Source organism: Rhinatrema bivittatum, chromosome 6 (assembly GCF_901001135.1).
Source record: "Rhinatrema bivittatum chromosome 6, aRhiBiv1.1, whole genome shotgun sequence".
Lineage (NCBI taxonomy): Eukaryota > Metazoa > Chordata > Amphibia > Gymnophiona > Rhinatrematidae > Rhinatrema > Rhinatrema bivittatum.
In genome coordinates, this window is record NC_042620.1 from 313,065,521 (window position 1) to 313,084,459 (window position 18,939).

The 18,939-nt window shown below is 44.9% G+C and overlaps 1 protein-coding gene across 3 annotated transcripts in view; it reads left to right on the forward strand.

The window, feature by feature from the left end:
* The window catches only part of PHKA1 (phosphorylase kinase regulatory subunit alpha 1), a 278,473-nt gene that overhangs the window by 11,958 nt on the left and 247,576 nt on the right, over positions 1 to 18,939 (forward strand). For all 3 annotated transcript variants that reach the window (XM_029607522.1, XM_029607521.1, XM_029607523.1), the window contains exons 2-4: positions 2,199 to 2,357; positions 13,751 to 13,798; positions 16,308 to 16,476. In XM_029607522.1, coding sequence (XP_029463382.1) covers positions 2,199 to 2,357; positions 13,751 to 13,798; positions 16,308 to 16,476 — 376 coding nt within the window. The remainder of the gene's footprint in view (positions 1 to 2,198; positions 2,358 to 13,750; positions 13,799 to 16,307; positions 16,477 to 18,939) is intronic.

The window sequence follows — 18,939 nt, forward strand, 5'->3', positions numbered from 1 at the left end:
GCTATAATTGGGGGGGGGGGGGGGGGGTTATTATATATTGGAAGGGAGAACACAGGAAATAAAAATGGGGGAAACCCCTGGTAATTGCTAGTGAAACCTGTTACTGTTGCCCCAATAATATTCAGCTCTAAGTGAGCTAGAAACCCATCTGCACTCACCCTCCAATGAAATACTGATTTTTTTTTTTTCATTGTTAAATTCTGGGAGTTGCACTCTCTGAACTGCCAACAGCAAGCATGTTTGGAACAGGGTCATAAATTACCTTCCTGTGATTGCATTTAATTGCTTCATATAGTATGTTTGGATGTTGTTTGTGGCTTCATGTTTAAGTGGACCGATAAAATAGAATTAGAGGCACATTCTTCCTAAATTGGCAAGCTCTTGAGGATTAGGAAGTTTGCAGGAAGTTACCTAAATGTAAAAAAAAAATAAAAAATAAAAAAATTATAGTTTTGCTACATTTTTTTTACTTGCTGTGTGTTCTTTTGAAGTAATTCACAAAAGGGTAGCGCTTTCAAGAAAACACAGCCAGTTTTTCAAATCAAGATAAGGTATTCCAGATTGTGTACTGTTTAAAATTGAAAGTCACCAAATTTTTGGCTTTGTGCTTGACACATGAGCCTTTAATTCTAGGATAACAGTGCTTCTCTTTTTGCCATAGTTATACCAGATGGTACCTTTTTGAATCCACAAAATAATCTTTTATGTTGAACACACATGGGAATGGATCTTCATCCTCCTTACTTCCCTCTGGCTTATAGTACGGCTAAGTCAGTGTGGGTCTTTGAGAGTGTAAAGAGGGACCATTATGCTGCTTTTAGGGTCAACATCGCTGTAGGTCAGACGTTGCTTACTGTGTGTACATTTCAAATTAAGAGCCAAAAACGGGGCTTTAAACCCCCAAACCATGGAATTTCTGGGGTTTTGAATGTGAAGGCACAGCAAAAGTTTTTTGGAAAGTTTTGCTCTTTGCAGTAGAACAATTTTTTGCATAGTCTGCTGTGTGCACAATTTAATTTTAAATTTATTAATGAGCAGCTGCAGTATATAGTTAACCATTTGCAGCTGTAATCCATGCTCAGGTTTTCCCTCCTTGCCAGGTACCAGTGCTTTTTTTTTTTCTTTGCTGAGGAAAGTTTTTTTTTGCCCAGGGCGCCATTTGCAAATGGCGCCCTGGGTGAAAATCGGCTCCCTGCTGCCTCTTCAGGATAATAGGAGGTGCCGGCAGCACTCGGGGGGGCACCCTGCGAGATCACCCAGCAAGCCCTACCCAACGGATTGCACTGGATCGGGAGTTCTGGGGAAGAGGAGAAAGAGAGTGAGAGGGCTGTGGGGTTGGAAAGGAAAGAGAGAGATGACTGCTTCAGGGTTGAGGGAGAAGGGTTATGGAGTGGATAAGGAGAATGAGAGGACAAAACTGGGGTGGTGTTGGGGAGGGATTGAGAAAGTGGAGGGGAGGAGGAGAGTGAGAGGGTTGTGCTGAGGTGGGGAAGGAAGGGCATTCACTCATCAGGGAAGAAATGCACTTTCTGTGTTACCCCCCGCCTTCCTCCCAACACAAATTATTTTACGGAGTGGAAGGTGGGGGTGCATGGCAAATGCATGTCATCGCTGGTGAGTAAGTCTTAGATACAATTTTGAATCCTTCTCTACGCTACTTTGGTGACTTTAGAGTAGTGAGTTCTGGTAACCTTTTGTGTTTTGTTTTGTTTTTTTTATTCAAATAAAGGACCCGATTTACTAAGGCTTTTCTCCCATTCTGTGTCTGTGGGGAAGATGCTTAGTGACTGAAGCCCTAAGTTTAAGAAATTGCCATACTGGGTCAGACCGAGGGTCCATCGAGCCCAGCATTTGTAAAATAAGTAACTAGAATGGCTCAGTGGACAGCGGTTTACATCCTGGTCCTCTGATTCAGGGGTCCCCCAGGAAGGATAGTGATAAGCACCACGTAACAAAATTCCGAAAAGAAGTGAGCAGAAGAAACAAGGATCCTAATAATTTTCCTTTAGTGTTAAGGGAAGTGAGAGACGGGTGGCAAGGTGGCTTGTACAAAGTGCCGTGGAAGAACTGGCCCTTGAATCCAGTTGTATTCCTGATCCATCTTTGCCAGGCTCTAATCTCCTAGGATTGCTTTTCATTCCTATTGCTTATGCTTCTTAAGAGTCTTTCTTTTTTTTTTTTTGTTCCCTTTAAAACAGAATCCAGTAACAGGATTATTGCCAGCCAGCTGCGACCAAAGAGATGCCTGGGTACGAGACAATGTTTACAGCATCCTTGCAGTTTGGGCCCTGGGGCTGGCCTACCGCAAAAACGCAGACCGTGATGAGGATAAGGCGAAAGCGTATGAACTGGAACAAGTAAGGAAATCCTACAGCTGTCTGCTCTCTGTGAGCTTAAGTGCTTGACAGGGTCTTAGGGCCAGTGACAAAAAGCCAGGAGAGCTGCAAACAATTAGTGAGACACACTCTGTGCCCTTGAGTATGGTTAGAGACGGTACCTGGAGGGTTTGTGGTTTACTGAGGACCTCCCCCCACCCCCGACCTGCATGGCCGTGCACAGCACAGCTGCTGAGCCCCCCAGCCTTGAAATTTAGCTTTTATCCAGAGCTACAGACTTTGAAATTTACAAGCCGGGAGCAAACGGAGGGCTGCCAGTAACCAGAGCTGCTCTGAGCACACAGAAGAATAAGACAAAACCTTTTTTTTAGACATTTTCTCCTCCCCCCACCCCCCACCCCGCACCTTCCTATATTTGGCCTTCTTGCCCTCTGAGGTACTAGGAAAGAAGCTTCATCGGAAACTAAGAGCTTTAAGTGCCTTTTGTGTGCCCTCAGGGATAACTCCTAAAGTGCTGGTCGCCTGCCCACACCAGCCGCATCACAGCTGAAATGCAGCACCAGGGGTGGAAAAATATTTAAAAGACTTGTGTAGCATCTAAAAAATTTTTAGGAGCTGGGGGAGAAATGTTTCTGTTGATAATTAACATTTTTATACTTTTTTCCCCCTATTTTTTTTCTTTTTTGGCTCTCCCCTTCCTCCTAGCCTTCCTCCCATGCCCCCTCTAAACTTTCTCCCCCTTCTCTCTTTTCCCCATTCTTTCTCCTCAGTCCCTGGGGTGGGGTCGGCACATCTTGGCTGTAGAGTGGCAGTGAAAATTGAATTTTAGGCACTGGCACCTTGGCATTTTTCCACTCCTGTCTATGCCTAGTGACCTTCTTTTTCAGTTGTTTTATTTTTGATGGGAGTTTGAATGTTATAACAAAAAAATCTGTGAAAAAATGACTTTTCCACTGATTTTTCTCCTGTGTGTTAATAACAACAACAACAAAAAAAGTGGAATAATGACTGTTTATAACAGCCAGGAGAAAAATCAGTGGAAAAGCCATTTTTTCACAAATTTGTTTTGTTATAACATTAAAATTCCAAACAAAAATAAAAGAATAACTGAAAATGAAGGTCCCTACCTGTAACCATACTCTGCTGGCTCCCTTGGCAGGAGATCTGACTGAATACAAGTGCCAGCACTGTTACCCCGTGTAAAGAACTCTTAAGCCTTTGAAAATTGTCCCCTAATATGTCGAAAGGCAATTTCTATTGCAAATCTTTCAATTAATTGCTTTCTTTTTATAAATAAACCTTTTTCCAATTTTGTATGTGTCTGGTTAATGTCATTGTATTTTTTTTTTCATTGTAATGTCTTCCTGTCTTGGGTTTATTCATTCTGATTTCTTTTTCTCTTTTACATTTTCCTTCTTTTTTTTTCATCATGACTTCCTCTTCATTTCTCTTTCCCTCTGTCCTTTCTTTCCTCTCGCTCCTTTTCCATCTCTCTAACCCTTCTTTCCTTTCATCTCTTTGCCGCACCTTCTCTGCCCTTACATCCTCATCCCTTCCTTATTCTCTTCCTCCATCTTTCTCTTCCTCCATCCTTCTCCGTCCTTGGTTCCTCCGCCTTGCCTAGCCAGCATGGTCTCCATTCCAGCGCAACCTCCTGCCAGCAGGATAACAGTTCCCCCTTAAACGTGCTGCTTCCCCCTCTGCTGCACTTCCATTAGTGAGCATGGACGGTGCGGTGCCCGGAGGTCTTGCACTGCTCCCGTGGGACCGGTTCCTATTGGATTAATGGAACTGTGCAATAGGAGAAGGGGAGGGATGGGGATTGAGTTAGCGGTGACCTGGGGATTGATCTGGGCAGGGGAGACGAGGTGGTTGAGGGCAGGCAGGAATTTCAGACACCTGCCTGCAATTCCACTGCGAGCGGCAGATTCTGTTTCTGCAGAATGGCAGGTATCTGGGGGCCTGGATGTAAGTCGGAGAGTAGTTTTTCATGGTCAACAGACAGGGCTTGCTCTTACAAAGGCACTTCTGTCCGCAGGCTTCCTTTAGATATCTCAAATTGGTTAACACTTTTTCTAACTGGTATTGTTCCGACTCTGCTCAAACTGTTCAGGACTCAATACATTTTGCATATCCTTTTTGCTTCTTAAATGTATTTTTATCTGAATTTCTGGTGATGTGAAGCACTGGACTTTCAAATTGCCAGACTGGTATAACAATAAAGGTAAAAAAGGAAGTCAAAGAAACCACCCAATGAATCAGTAAAAAAACAAGTGGTCTACAAAATTTAATATCTAAATCATAAAAATACTGAATATAGCTACTAAATCTCATCCTAAGGGCCAACCAGAAACTCGGAGATAAATACATTGGACACCATAAATAGTAGTTAATCCCCTTTTAAATCATCATATTGTTTCCAAACATATTTTTACTAATTTACAGCCATAATTAAGCAAATTATAACTATGGACGTTAAGGCACATTGTTAGTAAATAGACCTCATTGAGATTAATGCTGCGCATTATGCATTTTAGTAAATATGAATGAAGTGTCCAGAAAGTGCAAACAAAATATATTGTTAACCAGAATTCATCCACCTTGCTAGAACAAACAGAGAGTACAATAAACTTATCAAAAAAGCTGGTCAGCTATTGTATTGTTGAAAAAAAATCAGATAAGAAACTGGCTGGGAGATAAACCCAGCAGCTTCTGTCCCGACAGAGATTTCTTCAAGGGAATAGTTTTCTAAATTATTACCAGATATTTTTTTTTTATAATCTTTTTGCGTGTTAAAGGTGACATAATAGATTTTGTCATGACGTAGAAGGTAATAGCGCCCTTCCTTATTTTATGCCTTTACTTGGAAGATTGCTATGTAAAGGTTTCTCAGACTTGCAATACTGTAGAAACTGTGAAAAATGCCGAATGGAAGAAACCTGGTGGCCGGTGCCAGTTATATGTTTTTGACTACCAGCTTTCATTGGAAAGTGACCAAATTACTATACAGAGGTTAGCCGGCTAATTGAATATTTGGGCACATATACAGCTAAATTCTAGCTGGTTAATAAGTTAGGAGGCTAGCATTGTCTGGATAAGTTAGGGGTGTTCTGGGGGTGTAACTGGGAGGAGTTGAGTTAGCTGGCTAAGTTATCTACCTAAATCCAATATTCAGAGTTAGTCAGATGACTTAGCTGGCTAAGACTGGTTAGGCCAAAGAGCTGTCCTAAAGTTAACCGGCTAACTTTGATAGCTGGCTACATTCAATAGCGTGGCTAACTTTGCTGTCCGGACTCTGACCGAGTATGGACCTCACTATTTTGGAGATGATGCACATAAGAGTTGTGTTGTCTCAGTGGTATGATATTTGGCACAACCATGCAGAATATTCGGACTGAAAGCTTAAGTATCATTAGATAAGTTTGACTAAAATCAAATGTAAAGTTTGAGCCATGAGTCGAGGACAGTCTCTTCTTGGCCTTTTTACCAAAATTGAGAACCTGTACAATATAGGGGGTGCCTGTGCAATATCTTGCCACCTGACCCATTGGGATCACACTTAAATTACGACCATTGACAAAAGTAGGATTAAACCTCATGTGCTTTCTTTACGGTGCACTGTGCTGTGGAGTCATTGGTGTCTGGGATTCCTTTTCTCATTTTTCATTATTGCCTCTCTGCATGCACCTGTACAGTGCTCTAACATTCTTTGCTATCTAAACTTCTACAGCTGAACTGTGGTATCTTCAGTTATTTAGCAATTTGGGTTAAAGGATTTATCAAATAGTATTGTATAACAACATTGAGAGTGTTGCGCTCGGGGGTGGATCCTTGTCCTGGGACAGTGAAGGAAAGCCTCCTGAAAGGGAACAGGAGGTAACTGCCCCCAGGGGGCGGAGCACTGAAGGAGTCAGAGGCTGGGAAGAGCTTCACCACTGGAAGCCAGAGGTCATCACTGGAGGAGCCCATAGGGACCCGAGCCGCTTGGACTTAAGTGGACCTCGCAGGGTCTCCTGAGAGAATGAAAGTCCGGCGTGCACACGGAGACAGGGGGAGCGCGATCTGGTTCAAAGGTGGCTGCTGGTTGGAACAAGGAGAACCAGAACAGAGTTGATGATGACAAGGCAAGGAACAGAGCCAGAATCTGAAGACGAGGTCAGGCAGGCAAAGGTCAAGATGCAGAGGTCAGTCTGAGGAGTGGTCAGCAAAACAGGGGTCAGGTACCGGAGGTCAGACGAGGTCAAAGGCAGGCTGAGGTCTTGAGGCAGGCAGCAGGCAGGTCAGGAACAAGCTGAGGTCTTTGCGGCAGGCAAGCAGGTCAGGAGCAAGCTGTGGTCTTTGAAGCAGGCGGCAGGCAGCAGGCAGGTCAGGAGCAAGCTGAGGTCAGTACCAGTAAGACAGTCCGAGAGTACTACCTGGGTAGACAGACAGACGAACACAGGAACAAGCAGGACACAGGAACTAGGATGCAGGAACAAGTCAGGAACAGAACTGGAACAGAAGGATCCTGGAACGAGACTAGGAACAGGAACAAGCGCAGAGGCAATCTTAGAACAAACCGACCTGATTACCAAGGCAAGGAAGCAGAGACAGGAACTTCCTTATATCGAGGGGTCAATCAGGACGTGCCGTGGAGCTAGTACCCGCCCTTGGCCCTACAAGAATCCGGGCAGTCCGAACGTGCGTATGGGCGTGGCTAACATGGCTAAGGACGCCGAGCCTCGGCTTGAGGCCTGGCGCGCAGTGGAAGGCCCGGCGACCGCTGCCGCGGTACGCCAGGGCCTGGCAACTACCGCAAGGGAGGTCATCCCGGGACCCGCTATGGAACCATGAAGGTGAGCAGGCCCGCGCACGGGACAGCAGCAGGCAGGGCATGTAACAGTACCCCCCCTCCTTCTAGGCCTCCCCCTACGCGGCTGTGGTTTCTGAGGGTTCAATCTATGAAAGGTCCTCAGGAGATCCTTATCAAGAATGTTTTGGGAGGGTTCCCACAAATTCTTCTCGGCCCCATGGCCCTCCCAGGCTAAGAGGTATTCCCACTTGCCTCGGCATCGCTGGACGTCGAGGACCTCTCTTACCTGGAGAGAAGTGTCAGGTTCTGCAGAGATACGCGGAGCAGGAGGGTCTTTGCGTGAGGGCCAGGAGAGGACCAACGGCTTCAACAGGGACACATGAAATGTGTTGTGGATACCCAATGAATGAGGTAGCTGGAGTTGATATGAGACAGCTCCCACTCTTCGGATCACAGGAAATGGTCCAATGTATTTTGGAGACAGATGGCGAGAGGGAAGTTTCAGTCGAATGTTTCGAGCACTCAGCCACACTTTCTGGCCAGGTTGAAAGAGTGGAGCGGGTTGTCTATGAAGATCAAAAGTGCACTTGGCGCATTTAGCAGCTGGTGAAAGTCACTCTTTTACCCGGGTCCACACTTGGCGAATCGATTGAGCCGTTGGAGACTGAACCGTCAGAGGAACAGGAAGAGGCAGACGGGCCTGCCGTCCGAAGACTACTGCAAATGGGGATGTGTCGACGGCTGCTGCGACATGGGTATTGTGCGACAGCTCAGCCCAGGGAAGAAACTCCGACCAATTGTTTTGCTTATCATTTACATAGGAGCATAGGAATGTCTTCAAGGTCTGGTTGGTCCTTTCGGCCTGCCCATTGGCCTGGGGATGGTAGGCCGACGTATAACTCAGGGAAATGTCGAATTTTCGACACAAGGAATGCCAATACTTGGCGGCAAACTGTGGTTCCCGATCGGATACAATCTCCTTGGGGAGTCCGTGGAGGCGAAAGATGTTCTTCAAGAAGAGCTTTGCCAGTTCCGGGGCTGAAGGAAGGCCTGGCAAGGGGATAAAGTGACCCATTTTCAAGAAGCGGTCGATGACGACCCTAATCACTGTGTTATTCTGGGAAGATTAGTAATAAAGTCCATCGAAATGCTGGACCATGGCTCGTTAGGTGCTGGGAGAGGCTGGAGCAAGCCCCAAGGCTTCCCCATTGATGGCTTTTGCTGGGCGCAAGTGGGACATGAATCCACGTAGTTTCGTGAATCTTGCACCATAGTAGGCCACCAATAGTGCCTTCGCAGCATTTCCAGTGTCCTGGCATGACCAGGGTGGCCTGCCAGTTTGGAGTCGTGGGCCCACTTTAAGACGCGTTCACGTAGCCGGCGGGGAACGACGGTCTTCCCAACAGGGACTGTGGTAGTCGCAGCAAGGGAAATACAAGCAGGGTCAATAATGAAGCTAGGAACTTCTGGAACTTCCGGGACGTCCTCAGGCTCGAATGATTTGGACAGCGCATCAGTGCGCAAGTTCTTGGAACCAGGACGAAAGCACAGGTTGAAGTCAAACCTTTCGAAGAATAAGGCCCACTGGGCCTGATGGGGGTTCAAATGTTGAGCCCCTTTGAGATGTTTGAGGTTCTTGTGGTCAGTGAAGATGGTAAATGTATGTTGCGCCACTCTTGAAGCGCTAGTTTGACCGCAAGGAGTTTGCAGTCACCCACGGTGTAACGCTGTTCTGTGGGGGAAAACTTTTGAGAATAGAGCGAGCAGGGAGTTAGCTTGCCTGTGGGGGAGTGTTGACTCAGAATGGCTCCGGCGCCGATTGCAGAGGCGTCGACCTCCACAACAAAGGGACGTTTGGGATCTGGATGAAAGAGACAAGGTCCGGAGCTGAAGGCTTCTTTAATCCTCTGGAAGGGAGCAATTGCTTTGGGTGTCCACACTTGGGTATTGACCCCTTTCCTAGTCATAGCAGTGAGTGGGACAACTATGGAAGAGTAATTAGCAATGAAGCTCCGGTAATAATTGGTGAAGCCTAGAAAGCATTGCAAAGCTCGAAGACCTACTGGCTGAGGCCAGTCGCGGTTTACCTGAAGCTTTTCCGGGTCCATTGAGAATCCACGATCAGAGATGATGTATCCCAGAAAGGGTAAGCGATTCCGCTCAAACAGACATTTTTCCAGTTTTGTGTACAAATGGTTCTCTCTCAGACGTTGGAGGACAATGCGGACGTGTTCACGGTGGGATTCTATGTCCTTAGAGAAGATCAGAATGTCGTCGAAGTATACGACTACGAAATTATACAGGAGATCTCGGAAGATTTCATTCATGAGGCGTTGAAAAACGGCTGGGGCATTACGTAGCCCAAAAGGCATTACCACGTATTCGTAGTGGCCGTCTCTGGTATTAAACGCCGTCTTCTAAATGTCATCAGGTTGGATGCGTACCAAGTTGTATGCACCTCTCAGGTCCAATTTGGAAAAGATTCGTGCCCCTTCAAGGCGATCGAACAGTTCGCTAATGAGGGGTAGCGGGTATCGATCCTTACCAGTTATCGTGTTGAGACCCCTGTAATCAATACAGGGATATAGTCCACCGTCCATTTTCTTCACGAAGAAGGACCCCGCTCCTGCGGGGGAATCAGATGGACGGATAAAGCCTTTCTCTAGATTCTCTTTAATATATCAGGACATAGCCTGAGTCTCAGGCTGGGACAACGGACAGGTTCTGCCTTTGGGAGGCGTAGTGCCCGGCAGAAGTTCAATAGGACAGTTGAACTTGCGTAATGGAGGCAAGGTATCCGCTTCCTGCTTAGAGAATACATCGCTGAAATCTGAATACTGCGGAGGTAAACATGGAAGGGTAACTGATTTCAAGATGGGTATCATGGGGGATACCGGGTGCAGACAAGTCTTTTGGCATTTTGGGCCCCACTGTACCAACTGCAGGGACTGCCAATCGAACTGGGGTTCATGGAACCCAGGATTACCGGATGAGTTGAGCGTTGTAGGACGTAGAAGGATGTCTCTTCCTCATGGAGGGTACCACTGTCTGGAGAGTAATGAGACCTGGAAGATGTTCCCCCTCGATGGAGGCAATACGAAGACGCACCTCTAGGGGTTGGAGGTATTTTCAAGAGTTTGATGATGTTGTCCGTAATGAAGCTACTGCTCGCTCCGGTATCGATGAGAGCAGAGGTCGCATAGGTGTGGGCGTTGATGCCCAGGGATACAGGAAGCAAGAGTTGAAGGCCAGAAACCGTTGCGCCCAAGCTTGGGACCCCTGCCGGGCTCAAGCGTTGCAGTTTCCCGGATGGACGAGGCAAAACTGCAGACTATGTCCAAAAGTGCCATAGTAAAGGCAGAGCCCCTACTTTAAGCGACGGAGTTTCTCGGTCAGAGACAATCACCCACGATTCACTTCCATAGGTTGTACCATGGAGGAAGGTGATGGTGCAGGAATCTTCGCTAGAGTGCAGGGTGCACTTGTGGGGCGTACTGGAGGAGGGCTTGGAGCCTTTACTTCTAGGCGTCTTTGCCGGAGGCGATGTTCAATCCTCCCGGCAAGGGAGATCAAGTCTTCTAGAGACGTGGGAGTCTCAAGGACAGAGAGCTCGTCTTTCAGAGCACAGGAGAGTCCATCTAGGAAGATGGCTTGTAGACAATCTTCTTTCCACCCACGTTCTGTGGCCAAGGTCCGAAACTCCACTAAGTATTCGGAGAGGATCCTTGACCCTTGATGGAGGTGGAGTAAGCTATGACTAGCGATAGCCATACAACTTGGGTCTCCGAAGGTGTGCTTGAAGAGAGCAATGGGTCAGATAGCTTGGAGAGGATGGCATCAGAGCATTCCTATAAGGGAGAGGCCCATGCCAGAGCCTTTCCTTCCAAATGAGACAGAATGAAGGTGACTTTAGTGATCTCCTTCAAAAACAACGAGGGTTGTAGCGCAAACTGCATAAAGCACTGATTAAGGAAGCCATGACAGGAGCGTGGATCCCCATTATACCTGGGGGGTGCAGGAAGTGCCAGTGTTGCTTTGGGAAGCATAGTGGCCGAGAGGCCCACCGGGTTGGCCATTGCTGTATCTTGTAGTGAGAGTTTAGTTCTTCAACTGAAGAGGCCAGCGTCTCTAAAGCTTGATGATGTGGTTTCACTGTGGCGTAATGGAGGCGGGAGACTCCGCCGAGTCCATGGCCTTGGCAACCTGTTGCGCTCAGGGGGTGGATCCTTGTCCTGGGACAATGAAGGAACACCTCCTGAAAGGGAACAGGAGGTAACTGCCCCCAGGGGGCGGAGCACCGGAGGAGACAGAGGCTGGGAAGAGCTTCACCACTGGAAGCCCAAGGTCCCCCCCCCCGGGAGGAGCCCGTAGGGACCCGGGCTGCTTGGACTTAGGTGGGCCTCGCAGGGTCTCCTGAGAGAATGAAAGTCCGGCGTGCCCACGGAGAGAGGTGGAGCGCGATTGGGTTCAAAGGTGGCTGCTGGTTGGAACAAGGAGAACCAGAACAGAGTTGGTGATGACAAGGCGAGGAACAGAGCCAGAATCTGAAGACAAGGTCAGGCAGGCAAAGGTCAAGATCCAGAGGTCAGTCCGAGGAATGGTCAGTAAAGCAGGGGTCAGGTACCAGAGGTCAGACGAGGACAAAGGCAGGCTGAGGTCTTGAGACAGGTGGCAGGCAGGCAGGTCAGGAGCAAGCTGAAGTCTTTGAGGCAGGCGGCAGGCAGGTCAGGAGCAAGCTGTGGTCTTTGAGGCAGGCGGCAGGCAGGCAGGCAGGTCAGGAGCAAGCTGAAGTCTTTGAGGCAGGCGGCAGGCAGGCAGGCAGGTCAGGAGCAAGCTGAAGTCTTTGAGGCAGGCGGCAGGCAGGTCAGGAGCAAGCTGTGGTCTTTGAGGCAGGCGGCAGGCAGGTCAGGAGCAAGCTGAGGTCAGTACCAGTAAGACAGTCCGAGGGTACTACCTGGGTAGACAGACAGACGAACACAGGAACTACCAGGACATAGGAACTAGGATACTGGAACAGAAGGATCCTAGAACAAGACTAGGAACAAGCGCAGAGGCAATCTTAGAACAAACCGACCTGATTGCCAAGGCAAGGAAGCAGAGACAGGAACTTCCTTCTATTGAGGGATCAATCAGGGTGCGCCGCGGAGCTAGGACCCGCCCTTGGCCCTTCATGAGTCCGGGCAGTCCGCACGCGCATATGGGCGTGGCTAACATGGCCGAGGCCGCCGAGCCTCGGCGTGAGGCCTGGCGCGCAGTGGAAGGCCCAGCGACCGACACCGGGGCCTGGCAGGACTGGCAACTACCGCGAGGGAGGTCATCCCGGGACCCGCTATGGAATCATGAAGGTGAGCAGGCCCGCGCGCGGGACGGCCGTGGGTGGGGCGCGTAACAGAGAGGAGGAGGATGGTGCATGACAGCTATTTTCTTGATTTAGTTTTGTTAAAGGAAGGAAAGATTAATCATAGCTGATTGTTAGGAAAGTTTGCAGCCTCTGAAGTAAAGATAGTGCTGGTAGCTCATATCACATGTCAGTAAATCATTGAGAGGTGCACTGTTTCTGGTAACTGAGATGTGAAATAGTTCTCAGAATCAAAAGGATCTGAAGCAATCTGGCTATTGCTGCTGCTCTGCCTTTTTCCTACAGTTGACTACAGCGAGTGACTCTTATTAATGATTGTTATTTAGCATCAATATTTATATAACTATCATATTAAAAAAAAAAAAAAAAGTTTTGCCCAGACATTTTCCAAAATGTAGTGCATATTTATGTTGTTTGTACTACCAGAAGTTTTACTGCCAAGACACTATGCTGAACAAAACTAGTTCTTGTAAACTGACTGTGAATGCCCCCATTTCCTCATCACAAGGTGGTCAGTCTCTTAAGATGAGCAATTTTGGGAACCTTTCTGAGAGAATTCCCAGGCTTAGGAGCCTAGCCAGCTGGTCTTAAGTCTGTCACCCAAACTACCTTTTTGGTATGCTAGTCCAATAATTCTGTCCACCGAGTGTCCATGATGTAGTTGCCAGCTTCCTCTGAGACTGCTGCTCAGTCATAGCTACCAGGGTATGCTCAAGGAACGGTGCTGCCAATTCCCACCGCAGACACTGTGATGGCCTCTTGTCAGTAGTAACCGAAGAACAGAAAGGTATTCAGAATAAATACGCTATTAAGATTTATATCATTAACAGGTTGAACCACTTCAGCTTTTACTTGTAACTTAACACCGTCTGTTTTAATAAGTTCCCTGTGCAATATAAGGGCAAATATGGAGTAATCGGTCATATATAAAATTTGTTAAATGAATTTTATGTACTGAAATCAAAAGTATAGATCAAAAGGAAATATATAAGAATGATTCCTAGCGCTTTTGTTCCCTCATATTGAAGAAGTCATACTGTGTCAGCTGAAGGCAATGACTCCTACCTTTTATAAATGATGTCTCTTGGGCACTCTTGCAATCCTTACTCTGCCATGCCCGCAGAAAGTAAATACCATGGTCAGTGTGAGCTTGGGGTAAAGTTACAAACAGAAGACTCTGGAAAGGTCATATCCCAGCTGCAGGCTAAGTTTTCCTCCCATGCAGAAATTAATTTAACAGGCTTGTTTTTCATACCTCCCCAGAGCGTTGTTAAATTGATGAGAGGATTGCTACAGTGCATGATCAGACAGGTAAGTTACTAAGGGAAGAGGAGTAGCACCCCACCCCAGGATGGACCGCACCTCATTTAAATGCAACACTGAAATTCAGGATTTTATTGGTGAGAGACTGCATGAGAAACTAGTAAAAACAAGCAGAGAAAGAGATGTGATCATGAAGGGGGATTATACCAGAAAATAGGAAAAATAAAGCCCCTCATAGAGAAAATCAAATCTCCTATTTTTTTCCCTTCCCTCTTTAGAATTGTCCAAGGCGAGTTATAAACCTTGCCAATCAACAGGACATAAAATACAAAACAAAATTGCAAAACTTTGCATATAATGCAAAGAAAATAAAGGCAATTTAAATGCATTGAACACAGTACACATAATCCATAATGACCAATGTTTTGATTTAAATCCTCCATGAAGGCAACATTTGAAAGTGCATTTTAAACCAAACATGCCTGTTGCATTCACTGTGTCTGTCCATCTATCTGAATCTATCAGTCACATGTGACTATAGATGGACAGAGGGACCACATGGACAGAGATAATGAAGGCAGGCTGGGGAAGCAGGGCCGATATCCACCAAAGGGGCCCCAGGCTCTGCTTCTGGTAACCCACTGCCACCCTGTGTTTGCCTCTCCTGGCAGAGATTTACTGGGCAGCAGTGTCAGCTCTGCTGCGTCCAGCAGGGCTTAGGCTAGGTTCAGCTTGTCACCTGGGGACTTGGGTGGCAAGGTGAAGGAGCCAGGGTCCTGGGGGTAAGAGAGGGAAATATGCCTAATTTGTGCTACACATGGAGCATGCATTTGTTTTCTAAGTATTTTCATTGAATTTAAAGACATTTATCTCTACTTTCAGAAATTTTAACTTAATGCTGAAAAGGCTGTAGTAGTTGGGATTTGTTGGATAGAAGTGCACAAAGGAACATCTCTTGGCACGCCGCAGTTTGATGCTTTGCCAGTGTGCCATAAATTAAATCTTTTGGTATGCAAATACAGGAGATTAGCTGGAGAGCATTTAAAGTTTTAATGAATCAGTAATAAGTTTATTTGTGGGTAACAAAACCTTTACAGTGCAAACTGGAGGAAAGCAAGAAGCCTTTGTCCCATTTTTGCTGTGAAAAAAAAAATGGAAGACAGATGTTAAGGGCTAGATTTCTTAAATGCTTAAGTGCTATGTGTTTGACAGGTGGCACCTTCATGTTACTGCAAGTTTCATTGCAGTAAGAAATGTTTATTCTGCTTGTGACACAAAGCCCTATTCTGCTGGCTGTCATAGTGGGGAAAGCTTCCTTATCTGTCGGGAATACAGTGGAACTCACTTATAGGGAATTCTTTTTTAATTTTTCATGATAATATTTGGCTATAAAAGAAGAGAAAAATTTCCCAAGTGATGACAAAATTAAAACTGATGCAAGCTGCATGGAAGTAGGCATATGCATAAGTCTTATTTATTTATTTATTTAAAAACTTTTATATACCGGTATTAGTATGCATACATCATACCGGTTTACAATGTAACTTTAAAGGTAGAAATTACAATGAACAGGGAGTCTTGGCATCATTTGTAATATTTTATAATGGAAAGTATTAATAATAATGTTCTTGAGTGGCCAATGATACTGGGAAATACATGGAAACGTTTAGATAATTTTAATTACTCCATTTTATTTGTAAAAAATTAACACAATTCTCATTGGTACAACATCAAAGCATGGTACAATAAAATTATAAAATATAGCATTTGAAAAGAAAAATCCCTCCCTAATCCCCTTTGAAACCTCCCTGCATCAAATAACTGATCTGCAGGCAGCAGCCCACACCTCCCCATAATCAATCATTAGCTAGTCCCAACCCTACATAAACTAATACACTGAGTAACTAAGCTTTACATAACAATTGATGAGGATTCCTATCCCCAAACACCAGCTATAAAGGAACTAGCCATAGTCTTCGGTAGGTTCATTCCCGTTCGAAAAACCTGACTAAATAGGTGGAAATGTCAATTAGATGTCATTCATCATGCTTGAAAGAAAAACCAAAATCTTTACTAATTTCCTAACCCTTAAATAGTAACTTGGGCCTTTGCTTTTTAGAAATGTAGTGGAATGGAAGAAAATTAAACTTTAAGCAAAATCCACTATAACAGAATTGGTTATAACAGGGTTCTAATGTATGGCCAGATTGCAAATACATAGGCTATGAAAGCAAGTGAGGACTGTAAGGGCCCATCTCATTTGGCAAATTTACTTCCTCTAACAGCGTCTTAGACCCCATGAGATCTGTCTTTCCCTTTACTTCCTTGCAGCTTAAGAACCTTCTGTGCTTGTCCTTTCCTCTCTCGGGTTCCGTTCCAGGTTTTAGCCTCTTAGCTCTGAAAATCAGGAAAAATTGTCAACGTTGCCAAGGGGCTGGTATCACTAAAAATGGGTTTTGATTTGTAAATGTGGTAGTGTTGCATAAGTCAGCCCCTCAGCAGTTCAAGTTTAGACTGTGACATACGTTTAATAACAAAATCTATTGATGTGATGCAGGTGGGAAAGGTGGAGAAATTCAAATACAGTCAGAGCACAAAAGATTGCCTCCATGCTAAATATAACACCGACACCTGTGCAACAGTGGTGGGAGATGACCAGTGGGGACATCTGCAGCTGGATGCCACCTCTATTTACCTCCTGTTTTTGGCACAAATGACAGCCTCGGGTAAGGACAAGTGCTATCTATAGGCATGCTTTACAAACCCTTTATACTCTGACTTGGCTGATAAAATAAGTGGCGGGTCATAAACCAGATAAGTTTAAATGGCTCATTATCAAATTTGCTGACAGTGCCATGCTCTAATACTTGCTTATATTCTGTTTGTGGAATTATCTACTATATTTTTTCAGTGGAGCTATTCATTTCAAAGTTTTAATTTTAAACTTTCTGAATCCCAGTCTGATTGATTCATAAGCATGTTTCTTTGATGTGCCTTATTCAAAATGCATAATAGATGTTCACTGAGGACAAGCAGGATGGTAGTCCTTACACATGGGTGTGACCTCATCAGATGGAGCCCCGATGCAGAAAATTTATATTAAAGTTTCTAGAACTTTGATTAGGTACACTGAGCATGCCCGGCATGCCCTATACCAGTGGTTCTCAACCTTTTTCCCATCGTGACACACCTGACAGGCCATGCTTACATGTGTGACACACTGCTCATTACAATTCACAGCAGAAATAAAAAGTAAAGGTCCGGTAATTATTTTTATTGTTTAAAATGACACACGGAAAAGATACATCTTCTGTCTGAACAAGTCTTAAAGAGGCTAAGACCCCTCCTACACTTCCAGGATTTCAGATCTGTTTTACAAGTAATCATTTTCTCGAAAATAGATTACTGCAACTCTTTGCTGCTTGGGCTACCAGCCAACACACTAAAACCGTTACAAATGCTACAGAATGCCACAGCAAGGATTCTAGCAAAATCCAACAAAAGGGACCACATAACACCCATCTTAAAGAACCTCCACTGGCTCCCAATCAAATATAGAATCCTTTACAAGACCCTCTCAATCACCCACAAAGTCATCCATAACTCCACGTCAATTGAGCTCACGATCCCATTACAGCCTCATACTTTTCTATTCGCAGTTTATTGTTTATGTTATGCTGTACGCTTTAGTTCAATACTCTGTTTTATTGTTTAATGTAACGCCTTACTTGCGAAAGTTTTGTTTTATGGAAACCGACCTGATTCGATTATGTATATCGAGAAGGTCGGTATATAAAAACTCTAAATAAATAAATAAATAAATACTACCTCCCGACCTATGAGACAAGGCCAGAGAGGCACTCTACAGGCACATCCTATCAAAACAACACTAAGTAGAAGAGCCCTTTCCACCGCAGGCCCGTTACATTGGAATTCACTCCCTCCAGACCTCAGGCTCGAACAATCGACACCCACCTTTCAAAAAAAGACAAGACCTGGCTATTCAACCAAGCATTTTCATAACCCATTTATCCTCTCACAGACCACCACTGAAGAATTCCTCCCCTTGACACCTCCTCAATTTCCTTCCATCAATAATCTCCCATGCGCACTTGCTTCTCCGAACGAATTCCACGACAGTGACTTTAGGTCTTTCCAAGACAACTCCATTGACTTCACATTCTGCTCTTATAAGCTTTTGTTCTTATAAGCTATTTGTATATAATTTGTTCTCTCCCTGTTTCATTGTAAGTTATTATCCAAGTTTCACTCTCCCTGTTTTATGTAAGACTTTATAAATTACTCTTTATATTGTCATTGTAATTGTTGAAATGTGAACCGAAGTGATTAGTAACATTGTTACCTGAACTGCGGTATATAAAACTGTTAAATAAATAAAAATAAAAAATAAATTGCATAAATAGTAAACATCCCACACCAAAACAGCACTAATTTCCAGCACTTAAACAGTAACCACCTTACCTAAGAAAAGGCAACACTGAAATATTACACCAGGCCTTAAGACACCAATACATCTCCTATTAGGAAAACGGACCAAGTCAGGCTGCTATACAGCCCTACACAGAAACTACATGCCAGCAGAAAACCTCACCTAACAAAGAATAAAGAGACCAAAACGCATAACTAGAAGCATGCAGACAAAAACTGAATTGGAAACTGCAGCAAGCCAGAGTCTCTGTATGCAGTGTAATAAAGGAAAAAAGAAACATCACCCGTCCTTATAAAACAAATCAAGAAATATAAAATCAGTAGCAGTAAAACCATACTAACAAAAAGAACAGATTATTTCGAAACAGCTGATGAGTGGAATATCCAATAATTAAAAACTCATATAAAAAAATGTCTAGATACCAATAAAATATTTCAAAATAGCAGACACAAAGACCCAGTAATGAAAAATAAGGATACAAAAATTATTTTGCTCTGCATACCTGGAAACGTTTGATATCCAGGTGTCCTGAGATTGTTTTGAATTAGCAGGAGGAGGGGCGGTTTGCTTGGAACTTTCTTCTCTCTCTGTCACATACCAGCGCTCTCTCTCTCTCACTGGCTCTCAATTACACACCTATACATACATGCCCTCAGTCACTCACATATACACATGCTATTTCTCTCACTTATAAAGGCTCTTAATTACACATTTTCACACATGCTATCTTTTCAGGCTT